A 13,505-nucleotide genomic window follows, 5' to 3' on the forward strand; every position below is an offset into this window, starting at 1 on the left:
AAATATCGACCTATTTTTGTCCTATATGTCCGGCACATTACAATTAATTATGGGTGGCAGCCAAGGGGTTAATATTACAAGTAAAAATGCTGTTCATATTCGGAGAGTTGGTGGGATCTCCTGTGAAACCAAAAATATTTTGATTTAGGTGAAGAGATATAACTGGAATTCATTATAAATGCATGCCAAACGTATGCAAACATCTCAGACAGCTGCTCCTCTGGCCAGTTGTGACAGGTCTGGTCTCTAATCTCCCCCAATCCTCAAGGGGGGGGGAAAAAAACAAAAAAAAAACAAAAAAAAAAAAAACACCATAGCTTAAATCAGCCGTTTCTGGAACACAGAGCGCTTATTATTTCTGTCTGTGTATAATGTGTCTTTTTTCCATGGATGGGGTGGGGGAAAGTGTCATTGTGTGTTCTGCACACACCAGCTTCAGTCACGCATACCTGAGTAGCATATGTTGAGGTGGCCGCTCACCTTGACCTCTCGAAGGGAATCCAGGAACTTGTCATGGCGATTGGTGAGCATGTGCAGCTGGTTGCCGGCGTCGCGCTCCGCCTGCTCCTTGGTCTTCGGCAGGCTGGTCTGATCCCCAGGTGCTAGCTCAATGTCTATCTCTACATCCTAGACATGAGGACAAAAGCACGGACTTTAACGAGGCAGCTTTAAATAAGTGACTTTACCTCATACAAGTTTGTGTCTTCGTAACTTCAGGACCAGGAAACGCATACTGATGAGTAGAAATCAAGAGAACTGTGGAATAATGCTACACCAACCTCCTCTTTGGTCTCGCTGTTCTCCCGCTCACGTGGCTCCTGTTTGATGTGAGTGGCCATGGCAAAGGCGGCACGGTCGTGACTGTCGGCCAGGTTGATGACATTGGTGATGGAGGGCAGCATGGAGCCCTGGCAGCTGGTTCCTATGATGGTTCCCTTCTCGCACACAGCCAACAGCAGCTGAGGAACACAGAGTAGAGGTCTCAGTCACTGGAGTTTGATTCCAGCCTCCATTAGAACCAGGGCTTTGAACCAGAATTTTTTTCCTATTGGTTCGTTCCGAACAGAAACGGAATTTTAACGTTTTGGGTTCCACCATTAAATAGACATTCCCGAACCGGTTAGAACAAAAAAAATTAGTTCCCGGAACGGTTAATTACGTTCCCTGTCAGCTGTTTAACAAATGGCTATAAAATTATGTCTCTGTCTCATCCAGCTTAAGCCAAATGTAGGCTAATTCTATTACAACCTTCATTAAATAAGACAAGAAATAATTCAAAACAATTATTTTTTTCAAATGTTGGCGATTTGGATTCTCAGTATGTCTTCCCATCTACACAAACAGAAAAAGTGCCAAAAATGAAAGATAATTCGTTTAATGTGCTACCAAAGGCTAGTCAGGCCCTATAGAGGGCTACTGCATGACGTCACCGCGCCGCGAGATTTTGTTAGGCACCATATTGGAAGACCAAGTACACATCTATGCAAGTACATACATACATAAAACAAACTACACCTGAAATGTAGCCAGGGCCGGTTCTGCCCTAATCTGGACCCGGGTGCAACATCGCGCAACCCCCCCCCCCAAAAAAAAAAAAACACCAGTCTAAATCAGGACAACCATCACATAACTATAAACATTTTATATCAACTATTTTAACTAAATGGGCTATAATAAATAAGCCTGCAGGCAGCCACGGCAGGCTGCCTCAGAAAAGTAACCATTCAATGACACAACTGAAAGCCTGCAGCCACGCCGGGCTGCCTCAGAAAAGTAACCATTTGTCCTACCTTAAAACTCGTTTTGCATTTTCTGCCTCCTTTTTTGGATTTTCAACCCTCCGTTTATTTTCTTTCCTTTTCTGAAAACCCGATTTGTGTCCAGACATTTTGTTCTGCTACCAACGAACTAACTCGTCAGGTCTCGGCTCTCGAGCCCGCGATGATTCCCGTGGGAAGGGCAACAACTGATACATTTTTACAAACAGCCAATAGGGAGGTTGCATCGTTCAGACTCTTCTTTGCTCAGACACTCATGGCTTTTTTATTTGTAGGCTACGGAAACTTTGAGGAACGAAATAAAAACCGGTATTAACCGGTTACCATTATTTTTAATAAGCGTTTCTGTTCCGGAACATAAAAAATAATCAAGTTTCTGGTTTCGTTTCTGTTCCATGTGAAATAGAAAAAGTTCCAGGTTTTCGTTTTCATTCCTTGAACCGGTTCAAAGCCCTGATTAGAACTGCTGGCCCCTCCTGGGCCTGGGGAGTAATCAATCCCCATTTAAGGCTGCACACCCTGCCCATGCTCACGGATATCAGCACAACATCGGGTCGACTTCTGATCCGCTGCACCCAAGTGAAACCGTCGCATATTTCTATGCTGACAGAGGCCTAGAGGGCATGAATGCCAGAACGTAGTTCTGCTCCAGTACAGCGGGATGAATCAGTACACACCACTAGGGTGTGTAGGCCAACATTAATAATTCACCAGCAAGCAGGCACACTGATTGTAGCGGAGATTGGGGATTTTTTTTTAAAACATATGAGCTGCAGCCCGCACCTCAAAGTCAAAGATGTGAGATTAATGGCAATCAATTAACACTCTGAAAACTGTTTGTAGAAGATTAAATTGAAATTAAAAGACATTTACCAGCTGGGAGGTCTGTATTGTGATATACCGTGACCGAGGTCTTGAAAGTAATGAGTGAGGCCCTCTAGGCCGAGGTCAGTATTCAAGGCCGAGGTCACGGTATTTCACCATACGGACCGACCTTAAGCTGGTAAATAATATATTTATTTTTCTTTTTACCAAATTCTAACAGAAAACGAGCGCGCCCGAAAGGGAAAACCGAGCCGAGCCGCCATTTTGAATCCTCATTCATGGCTGTAATGCAAATGGCTTCCTCCTCGGTATACAAGTGCACTTCCATGGCAGGGGGAAAAAAACAAAACAAAACTACATTTTGCCACCTATGTAGTCCCCTATTTATACAAATAGGAGTCATTCAGAATTCAGCCATGTTTTTGCTCGGCGTTAGCAAGTTACAGGTTTTTAGCTTTCTCCTGAAATGTTTTCTTTTATTTCTTCTTCCTCAGGGTAGTCAAACTCGCGTTCGCTGTGAATGCTGTCGTTATCGCTATCCATGATGTTAAATTAATGCTATTCTCCTGAGAAATGCTGGCAAAAATTAAGATTTTTGATGATCTTATAAATAAATCTTATTTTAAAAAAAAAATGTCGACAAAAAAATGCTACCATGTTTGTTCTTGTTGTGAACGAGCAAGTCGCCAGAGGTCCGTAACTGGGATCCGTATCGTAGGATACAGGCCCGCTCGCCAGCCAATCAGAGTGCAGGATTTGATGGAAACCGCACCGCGAGAAAAATAAAAAGTAGTTATTTTTCAATATTGTTGAAGTTCAGGTCGCATTTCTGACGTCTTCCTAGCCGTCCTAAAAACCTATGGAATTTAAAAAAAAAAAAAAAAAAAAAAAAAAAAAAAAACACAATGCATTTCATCACTGTTGGTTTGCTGTAAAGGAAGAACAATTCACACCTTTCTGTCTACTAAGGAATGAACAGAAAAGCTCTTTCAACAAATCAGTGAATTACCCATCCTGACCCAGATTTAACCGGCCGAGTTAGAGGAGAGAAAACCCCCCAAACATGTGGAGTACTCCAGGCCCAGGACGGAGACCCACTGCTTTAAGTACGTGTGCTTCAGTATGTGCGCTTGCTCTGTACCTCAATGCACTGTTTGATCCAGAAGTGACTGCCCATGGCCTCCCAGTTCTGGGAACAGCAGATGTAAAGGAGCCTCTCGTAGACACGCCGCTTCATGGAGGCATCAAACACTTCAAAGAACTTCGCTCTGATCAACGGCTGAGCACAGCGTAGCCCTGACAGGAAAGCCGGCTCCAGCTTCGATGTGATATCACTTCCTGACAAGCTCTCGTCCCTGAAGAACAGGAAATAGAGGAGCGCTCGGACAGTTCATACGCTTGGAAAAATTTTCAATTACAATTTGGTGTGTTGGAGTGAGTGAGTGAGTGAGCGAGCCAGACATCCTTTAAGAGGCGCAAACACAGCTGTTGTTTTCATTAGCAGTGTTGACCAAGGACAGGCACCAGGACCCCCTTCATGCCACCTGGCTCTTAAACACCAAGGCCTGCTCAAGCCCTTCAGCCATCCAAACTGGCCCTGCACCCTACGAAAATCAGCTGTGGCCTTGTCGTCATAGCAATAGATGGACGGGGCAGTGCAGCCATACAACCCATGATTAATTGGTTCATTTACCTGTAGACGTAATTAACGAGGTCCAGAAACTGGGCATTTAATTCAAGGTCATCAGGAAAACGCTTCTCAATGTAGGTCATCATTTTCACCAGCAGAATTGACTTCTCTCGGAGATTAGGCATCTGGGCCAAAAAGAAAGAAAGATGAGTGAAAAGGACAGAAATACAGAGGGTAAAAAGAGGACAGAGGGAAGGGGGGGAAGAAAAAAAAAAAAAAACAGCAGGAAGAGGCACCAGGCACAGGGTGAACAGATTGATACAGTCCATTTATCTCAAATCTATCAGGAGGACTGTGCGCAGCACCTTTGCTCAGCTCCTTTCTCTCAGGGTCGGCTCTGTTGCCTCAGGCTAACGGAGAGAACACCTGGGTACAGCCATCCGGCCAGGGCAAGCTGCCCACTGAACACAGCTATGGAAGCGCTCCAGAAGCACGGAATACACTCACATGCACACGATCATTTAAGCACGAGCTCAGAACATTCCATGTATGCATCTCAATGCTTATGCCTAAAATGCAGGCTTCCATTTCTAAAATGTACCGATTAAAAAAATAAATAAATAAATAAATAAATAAATAATAAAAAAAATTATATACATATTTACCAGCTTAAGGTCGGTCCGTATCGTGATGTACCGTGACCGACATCTTGAAAGTACTGAACGAGGCCCTCTGGGCCAAGGTCATGGTATTTCACCATACGGACCGACCTTAAAAGTGCCATTCCACCATTGGATGTATTCTTTGGCATAAAATACGACAACATATATAAATGGTATCACTAGATAGGGAAATCTTTTAGCTTCAAAACGATATATCAAACAATTTTTTGACAACGACAAGTATATTAATTTTGCGACCAAAGTCACCTACCCTTTTAATTTCCGCGCGGTAGTGAAACGTGATGTCATCGGCAGGTTCCCCTTCTTGTGTACCATGTGTCGGTGTTCTGTAAAGTTATCCCACCTCTTGGATTTGTCCTACCAAGCCTACCGCACATGTGCGAAGCCTACTGCGCATGCGCAGAACACATGACGCCATTACAATTAGCAAGTTCTCATGCAGACCGTTTTATTATTCACAACAAGTCATTACAAATTATTTGACTCGGCCAAAGACTCGACCAATACGCACAAAACATAAAAATCGGCAAATGCGTAAAAACCTCACCGATTTTCTATCAGCCCAGCTGATCGGTAGGACAAAACTACTGTTGAATTTTCCTACCCTCCTGGATTTTGCGCATGCGCAGTAGGCGATTTCGCGCATGCGCAGTAGGCTTGGTAGGACAAATCCAAGAGGTAGGATACGTGACGTGGTACACAAGAAGGGGAACCTGCCGATGACCTCACGTTTCACTACCGCGCGGAAATTAAAAGGGTAGGTGACTTTGGTAGCAAAATTAATATACTTGTCATTGTCAAAAAATTATGTTTGATATATCATTTTGAAGCTAAAAGATTTCTCTGTCTAGTGATACCGTTTATATGTTGTCGTATTTTATGCCAAAGAATACATCCAATGGTGGAATGGCACTTTAAGCTGATATTTTTTTTTCTTTACCAAATTCTAACCGAAAACGAGAGCACCTGAAAGGGAAAACCAAGCCGCCATTTTGAATCCTCATTCATGGCTGTAATGCAAATTGCTTTCTCCTTGGTATACAAGTGCACTTCCATGGCAGGAAAAAAAAACTACATTTTGCTGCCTATGTAGTCCCCTATTTATACAAATAGGAGTCATTCAGGATTCAGCCATGTTTTTGCTCGGCATTAGCAAGTTACAGGTTTTAGCTTTCTCCTGAAATGTTTTATTTCTTCTTCCTCAGGGTAGTAAAACTCGCTTTCGCTGTGAACACTGTCGTTATCGCTATCCATAATATAAAATTAATCCTATTCTCCTGAGAAATGCGAAAATAAATGTTGACAAAAATTGCTACGTTTGTTGTTGTGAACGAGTGAGTCGCCAGAGGTCCGTATCGTAGGATACGGGCCCGCTCGCCAGCCAATCAGAGCGTAGGATTTGATGAAAACTGCACCGCGAAAAAAATAAATATATATTATTTACCAGCTTAAGGTCGGTCCGTATGGTGAAATACCGTGACCGAGGTCTTGAAAATACTGACCGAGGCCTCTGGACCGAGGTCAGTATTTTCAAGGCCGAGGTCACGGTATTTGAGCTGGTAAATTTTTATTTATTTATATATATATATATATATATATATATATATATATATATATATATATATATATTTTTTTTTTTTTCTTTATCAAATTCTAACAGAAAACGAGAGCACCCAAACAGGAAACCATATTTAGAACAAACCTGCTACAAGCTCGTTTTCGATTTTCCCCTGAAATGTTTTCTTTGATATCGTCATCATCAGGGTAGTAAAACTCGCTTTCGCTGTGAACGCTGTTGCTATCCATGCTGGAAAATTAATGCTATTATACTGAGAAATGCAAAAATAAATGTTGACAAAAAATTGCTAATTTGTTGTTGTTTGTTGTTGTGAACGAGCGAGCGAGTCGCCAAAGGTCTGTAAGCAGGGTCTGTATCATAGGATTCCGGACCGCTCACGAGCCAATCGGAGCGCACGATTTGATGGCAACCGAACCACAAAAAAACTATATACATCTACCTGGTTGGATGCCATAGGAGAGTTGTTCTTCACCCACTCCTCCACAATCTTCACCACAGCGCGGAGGACCTTCGGGTCAGGCGATTTCTCAATCAGGGAGGTCAGAATGACCTGAATGAAGTTCTTCCTCATCTCCATGTTCATCACAGACAGCCTGGTTTTCACCAGGTCCAGACTCAGCATGACCAGCTCACTCGTGACTGACGCACACGCACACACAGACATCAGTAGAAACCATCTGAGCTTAAAACGTCATCGAATTATCGCTAGAACTAGAGTATATTTGGCAAAGAAAGGGTTTACAAGTCATGGCAAGGCCTTCTTTCAACGTAATGGTTCATTTCAAATTCAAATTTCACTCGCAGCTTCACAAAATCATCCAGACCTGAACTGTCAAAAGATGAAAAGTGATCCCTTTACATCCCGCCACCAGAACAGAAGGACTTCATTTTATAGCATGGAGAACCGGAGCTAAGGAAATCGAGACTCTGAATGCACTTTCTGGTTGATTTGTGAGTGGTTAAGTGCGAGTGCTGATCAGCTGTAGCAGTGGGGAGATGGGCGATTGTGCTCGCTGCAGATTGCTGATTTGAAGCTCTGTGCGGACTCATGCTGCGCGCACAGGGCTTTGGCACGACTGCCTTGGTGACTCTGCAGAGTAACAATGACTGACAGCTAAAAGTATGCGCATATGTGCACAACCAGCCTCCGTGTGTCTTGAAGTACACTATCCATGACCAGGAGAACACTTTGGAGAGTGTTATGAGCCAAGAGGTCAGATCGGAGTTGCTAAGTCACCGGACGAGGTGAGGAATTTTCGAGCGGAAGTTTCTCAGTTCAGAGAAATGGCACAAAGTTATACTGGTCCTTCTGCAGCACCCAGTGGTCAACTGCAGAAACCACAGGATACGCTCACTTGCTCCAAGACCAGGACATGTTTGACTTGAACCCATTCACTTGCTCAATACATATCAGCTAATTCTAACTCAATCAGCAAACGGCATCCAGGAGTAAGCCATGGTAGTTACAGATCTCATCTCATCTCCTTATCTCTAGCCGCTTTATCCTGTTCTACAGGGTCGCAGGCAAGCTGGAGCCTATCCCAGCTGACTACGGGCGAAAGGCGGGGTACACCCTGGACAAGTCGCCAGGTCATCACAGGGCTGACACATAGACACAGACAACCATTCACACTCACATTCACACCTACAGTCAATTTAGAGTCACCAGTTAACCTAACCTGCATGTCTTTGGACTGTGGGGGAAACCGGAGCACCCGGAGGAAACCCACGCGGACACGGGGAGAACATGCAAACTCCGCACAGAAAGGCCCTCGCCGGCCACGGGGCTCGAACCCGGACCCTCTTGCTGTGAGGCGACAGCGCTAACCACTACACCACCGTGCCGCCCCCTCCCCGTTGCTATCCACCGCAAATTTATTTATTTTTTTTTGCTGTGAAGTAATGCTGATTCGGCCTGTCAGTATATCGCATCATGATGTGAAATGGTTGATATTAAGTGCGTGTGACGTTCTTTTATACTTTTGCATTCAGCAATTTTAATATGCAACAGAAACGTAGTTGTTTGTAGGTATTGCAAAACCGTATATATTTATGTTAATCAGTAATTATATAACAAAAAATAAGCACCATCCAGGCCTGATGAGTACGGAATTTGTTGTACGTGTTTTTACGGTTAATGGGTCGTGAGACTACCGCTTAAAAGATCACTGATGTCACTGTTTGCGCCGCCTAACGATATCAGGTGACGTCCACCCAATGTGTCCACCCACTTCCAGCCAGCACGGTTCAGCGCAGTTGTAGTCGAAATGCAACTCCAACAGCCCCATTCAGCCCGACTCAGCACGGCACGGCTCAGCCACGTTGGTAGTGGAAAAGCGGCAATAGACACGGACAACCATTCACACTCACATTCACACCTACGGTCAATTTAGAGTCACCAGTTAACCTAACCTGCATGTCTTTGGACTGTGGGGGAAACCGGAGCACCCGGAGGAAACCCACGCGGACACGGGGAGAACATGCAAACTCCGCACAGAAAGGCCCTCGCCGGCCACAGGGCTCGAACCCGGACCTTCTTGCCGTGAGGCGACAGCGCTAACCACGACACCACTGTGCCGCCCCGGTAGTTACAGATACGTCAGAAAATAATTGTTTCTTTGCAGCATACAGAGTCATGGCTTCAGAACGAAGCAGGAAGGAAGGGGACTAATCATAAGAATGAGGACAGTTGGGCGTGTGAGATACACAGGAGCAGGAACAATCACCTACAGGTAGTGCATTGACAAAGAGGCCAGCACTTTAAGCACATTTCCGTTTAATTTGGCCTTAGCATGCGCCATCATGTCACCAAAATGCAGCAGCTCTGAGACAGCGGCTAATAAGGGCTAATTCGGCATCGTGCAGGTGATCTGGAGTCCTTTAACAGCTAAAGATGATTTGGCTGGCTTACCTGCGCTGGTCTCTGTAGCTCCAGGGTTGGTCTGCGGGCTCAGGTGCTCCCGTACCATCTTCTGAAGCGAGCGCATGAAGACCGAGATGAGGCGGTCGATATAGCTGGAGTTGTAGCTGCAGGCTGACTTCAAGATCATCAGGGTTCCTGTAAGTGGAAGAAGACAGCGAGAGTTAAAATGATGGCTCGTGGGTACGGGGCCTTTGCTGCACCAGTGCAAGGCCATTTACTGGGGACGGTTTCGGTCTCACACCCACTGAATTACAAGGTCATTTTAAAGAAATCTGACGGAGATAACAGCTGAGGTGGGGATGGAGAGGATGAATAATGATTTTTTTGGGGGCTGGGACTCTAGGGAGTAGAGACAAATGTAAAAAGTCACCCTGGGCAAGACACATACATCATATCAGTGGTGCATGTGCAACTGTACGCCTCCTGCGCAGGGTGAAATCAGGAGGCATTTATTGACCTGCAGTGCCATTTTGGGCCTGGATCAAATACCACCAACTATAGGATGTAATCCAATAGTGTTTGATCACCTGTTGGGCGTTTGTAGGAATTAAGAAACATCCTGCTTTATAGAAATTGAGAAAGCGGATTTAAAAGCACTTCCTGTGACATTCTACGTGATGTACCGTAAAAATCTATGTGAAAGTAGACTAAAGAGGTAAAAGCCTTTCATTGCTGACGTTCAAGTGGTCTTGAGTGACGTCTCTTACCGAACAGCTGAGTGGGGTTTGCGCTGGTGGCCTTCTCGTAATTGGTAAGCCCCTCATAAATGACTTTCCCTACAGCTGCGTACAAACACTCCAACTCCTCGTATTTAGAGGCCACTGAAGAGGTGCCTGAGAACGAAGAGGAACAGAAAATATTAGCTAGTAGAAACAAAAACAACAACAAAAGACAAGGGACTTGTTAAAACGATGTTTCCCAACAGATCCACACCGAAACGGCTCATAAAAGGGTTCGACTGAACCGAGATCTAGTAACCGTGAAGGACACAGCTTAAGCCTCGGTCACAACAGGCCGTACGTGCTCCTACGGCCGGTCTACGTGCAAAAAACGCAAGAAACGCACGGAGGGCGCGCGTGAAATGCACGGAGGGCGCGCGCGTGACGTCAGGCTTTTGTCTAAACGGGGGAACAGGGGCGCTGCGCCCTCTTACTCTCGGCGTGCGCCCCCTTACCGACTCTGTGAAAACATCCCAGCAACACTACGTGACAATGTGTCTGATCATCAAATACGTTATAATTGCTCCAAAAATATTCCAATCATAGTAGATACACCGCCAGACGGTGCAAAAACAATCCGAATTGGCGTTTTCCAGACTGAGGCGCCATGTTGTTTAGTTGTTTACTTGTCGCGGCTGCTCTCGCGAGATTTGACATGGGTTACATACAAGGTCAGCTGACTTGTAGAGCGAGATTTCTCGAGACTGAATGACCTTTCACCCACCGGCGCGGGAGCTTTTGACAGAAGTAGTTCGCGAGTTGTTTTTGTTGACACTTGGGCATTTAAAGAGGTCATCCCGCGGCACGAAGCGGAAGAAAGCCAAAGACTGTCCAGGGCAGAAGAAGATTACTTCTTTCTTTTTCAATGTTGACAGACAATTTGTTACAATTTCCCTCTCAGATAGCCTCAGAATGTCCCATTGGAGCATTTTTCAATGGTTTTGCACGGCGGGGGGGGACAACCGGCACCATCCCCCCCCGCTTCGCTCCCTCGCCATGGTGAGCGCCCTCATACTAAATTTTTCTAGAAAAAACCCTGGACGTGCTGATTTTCGAGCCATAGACTGGCCGCAGAGGTTCTTTGTCATGTCAAACAAACTCTACGGGCACTTACGTTTTTTTCAGGTTGCAAGACAAACTTACGGCCAACGTGCGTCTTTCTCCACGAACAAAAAAACGCAGCGATTTAGGAAATGCCAAAAATCGCACGGCCAAAAAAAATTGTACGTCCGGTTGTGACCTAGGCTTTAGGAGTTGCAGTATTTTCCATACTCCTCAAATTATTCAGCGAGCCCTCGTGTCCTGTGGGCGGGGACACAGTCAGAAATGTTTCATCATGGGGGGAAAAGAAAAAAAAAAAAAAAAGTGACCAGTCGGAATGGTTGTAATGATTCACAGTGACCTAAACCATGGCAGTAAAATATCCTCCACAGCACAAGTGCGCCACATTTTTTTCTTGTAATTTGCTAGCAATCTGTACGTCGAAATGACTAACAGTTCATCTTAAGCTTTTGCTAAAGGATCTGGTACCTGGTCTTCTTGTATTTTGTGTATAGTTATAGGTATGTGTACATGTATGTACTGTATAGATGTACTGTATGTGTGTATATATGCATAAGTATGTGTATATATGATTTGATCCATATTATACCATGACGGTATGTCTTGGTATGTTTTCTTTTTGTTTGTTGCTTTTGTTTTCTTTTGTATATATAGTTTATTCCGGCGGAAAGTGACGTTTGATTAGCGGTGCTATTGAGGGTTAAGATTGGATAAGTTATTACTTCTTCCTAATCCTTTCTGAACATTATGTTACTGCCTTGTGGTAGAGGTCTGTGCGGGACAGAATTTTCAGTCCCGCTCCCGCATTGTGCAGTCCCGCTCCCGCAAAGGATTATGATTTTCAGTCCCGCTCCCGCCTGCCACATTTTGTCCCGCTCCCACCCGCAAATCCCGCATGATGCAGACATTCGTGTTATTCCTCACGAAATTTCTTGTCATTGGCTTGGGGAATTAAACATGCTGAGCTTAGCTGAGCTCTCCACTGACCGATCCTTCACCTAGCGCACGTAGCGAGGGTGCGCGTTGCCAGGCGGCATACGCAGCTGAGGCTTTACAGAGATACTCAGAACCTTTTGGCACTTATCACAACAAACAAAGGGCAGCTGATTTCCCTCTGCATCGTACACAAGTGAGAACGACTTCCAAATGTCTGATTTCAGGACTCTTGACTTTTTAACGGTAAATGTACCTCTTTTTAAAGGAGCACTTACTTCTGAAGCACTGTGAGCTTCACTAGAGGAGCTCTGCTCTTCTGCCATGATCGGAGATCTCAAACACGGAAGAGCGGAAAGGAATCGGAAACGTACGCGAGATTAGACCACATCCGCAAATTTAGGCATCGTAAAATGTTTTTATTAATGCCAAATAAAATATCCAGCACAAATTATATATGATAGACATAAATTAATAATTTATAAATTTTATTTTAAACACGTTTTTAGTTAGCGGGACTGCAGCTTATTACCTCCCCCTCCCGCCCGCAATGAGCTTTCAAAATTTGTCCCGCACCGCACTGCTTTGCGTCGGGTCCCGCGGGAGTCCCGCGGGAGTGCAGGGCTCTACCTTGTGGCTACGCTATTCTGTTTGTTTATGGCGATGTTTTGATTATTGCATTTTTAATTTAAAATTTTTTTATTTTTATATCTTTCTTCTTTATTGTTCAGAATAAAGTAAATCAATCAATCAATCAATCAATCAATCAAAGCACCTTCAGTGAACAGTGCAGCCCAACATGCTTCGCTAATAAATGGGAAAAACCAGTGCTGTGTCTAACCGCGAGTTGGCTTAGTGGTTAGCGTGTCCGCCTCTCGATCGGGAGCCTGCAAGTTCTACTCACGGGTGGGTCATACCAAAGACCGTCATCAAAATGGTGCCTACTGCCGTCTGGCAAGGCACGCTGCAATACAGATGCGAGTGGGGAGTCAAACTCTTGCGGTTACCAGAGGACCAGCTCTCCACTGTAACCTTAGCTCTGTAATAGGCGAGAGATCGAGAGCTATGGAAACGGAGATCGGCGCCGCCCTATGCGCCACATGGCGTGGGAAGGACTTTGATTTGACAGTGCTGCGTCTATCCCGACAAGCGTGTATATACGTATGCGTTTCTATTTCTCACCATGTACCTCTAGCCGTGAAAGTTTCTTTGGAGGTTATCCGGTGGGAGCTTGATGGGCACAAGAAGTGAAACACCATTCGATATTTAAAATAGAACAGGATGCCTTGATCGTCACTGCGCAAACGTGCAACGAAATTTTTAGTTTGTCACAGGAGAGCAAAGCCGCTGCATACATGTGCGCCGCCACTCTT

General features: G+C 44.9%; 1 protein-coding gene across 4 annotated transcripts in view; it reads right to left on the reverse strand.

The window, feature by feature from the left end:
• Positions 1 to 13,505, reverse strand: part of trrap (transformation/transcription domain-associated protein) — a 198,789-nt gene that overhangs the window by 68,767 nt on the left and 116,517 nt on the right. For all 4 annotated transcript variants that reach the window (XM_060939722.1, XM_060939721.1, XM_060939723.1 and 1 more), the window contains exons 45-51: positions 10,126 to 10,251; positions 9,407 to 9,553; positions 6,935 to 7,134; positions 4,297 to 4,418; positions 3,745 to 3,958; positions 780 to 959; positions 481 to 627 (exon numbers count right to left, since the gene is read on the reverse strand). In XM_060939722.1, coding sequence (XP_060795705.1) covers positions 481 to 627; positions 780 to 959; positions 3,745 to 3,958; positions 4,297 to 4,418; positions 6,935 to 7,134; positions 9,407 to 9,553; positions 10,126 to 10,251 — 1,136 coding nt within the window. The remainder of the gene's footprint in view (positions 1 to 480; positions 628 to 779; positions 960 to 3,744; positions 3,959 to 4,296; positions 4,419 to 6,934; positions 7,135 to 9,406; positions 9,554 to 10,125; positions 10,252 to 13,505) is intronic.

Source organism: Neoarius graeffei, chromosome 14 (genome assembly GCF_027579695.1).
Source record: "Neoarius graeffei isolate fNeoGra1 chromosome 14, fNeoGra1.pri, whole genome shotgun sequence".
Classification (NCBI taxonomy): domain Eukaryota; kingdom Metazoa; phylum Chordata; class Actinopteri; order Siluriformes; family Ariidae; genus Neoarius; species Neoarius graeffei.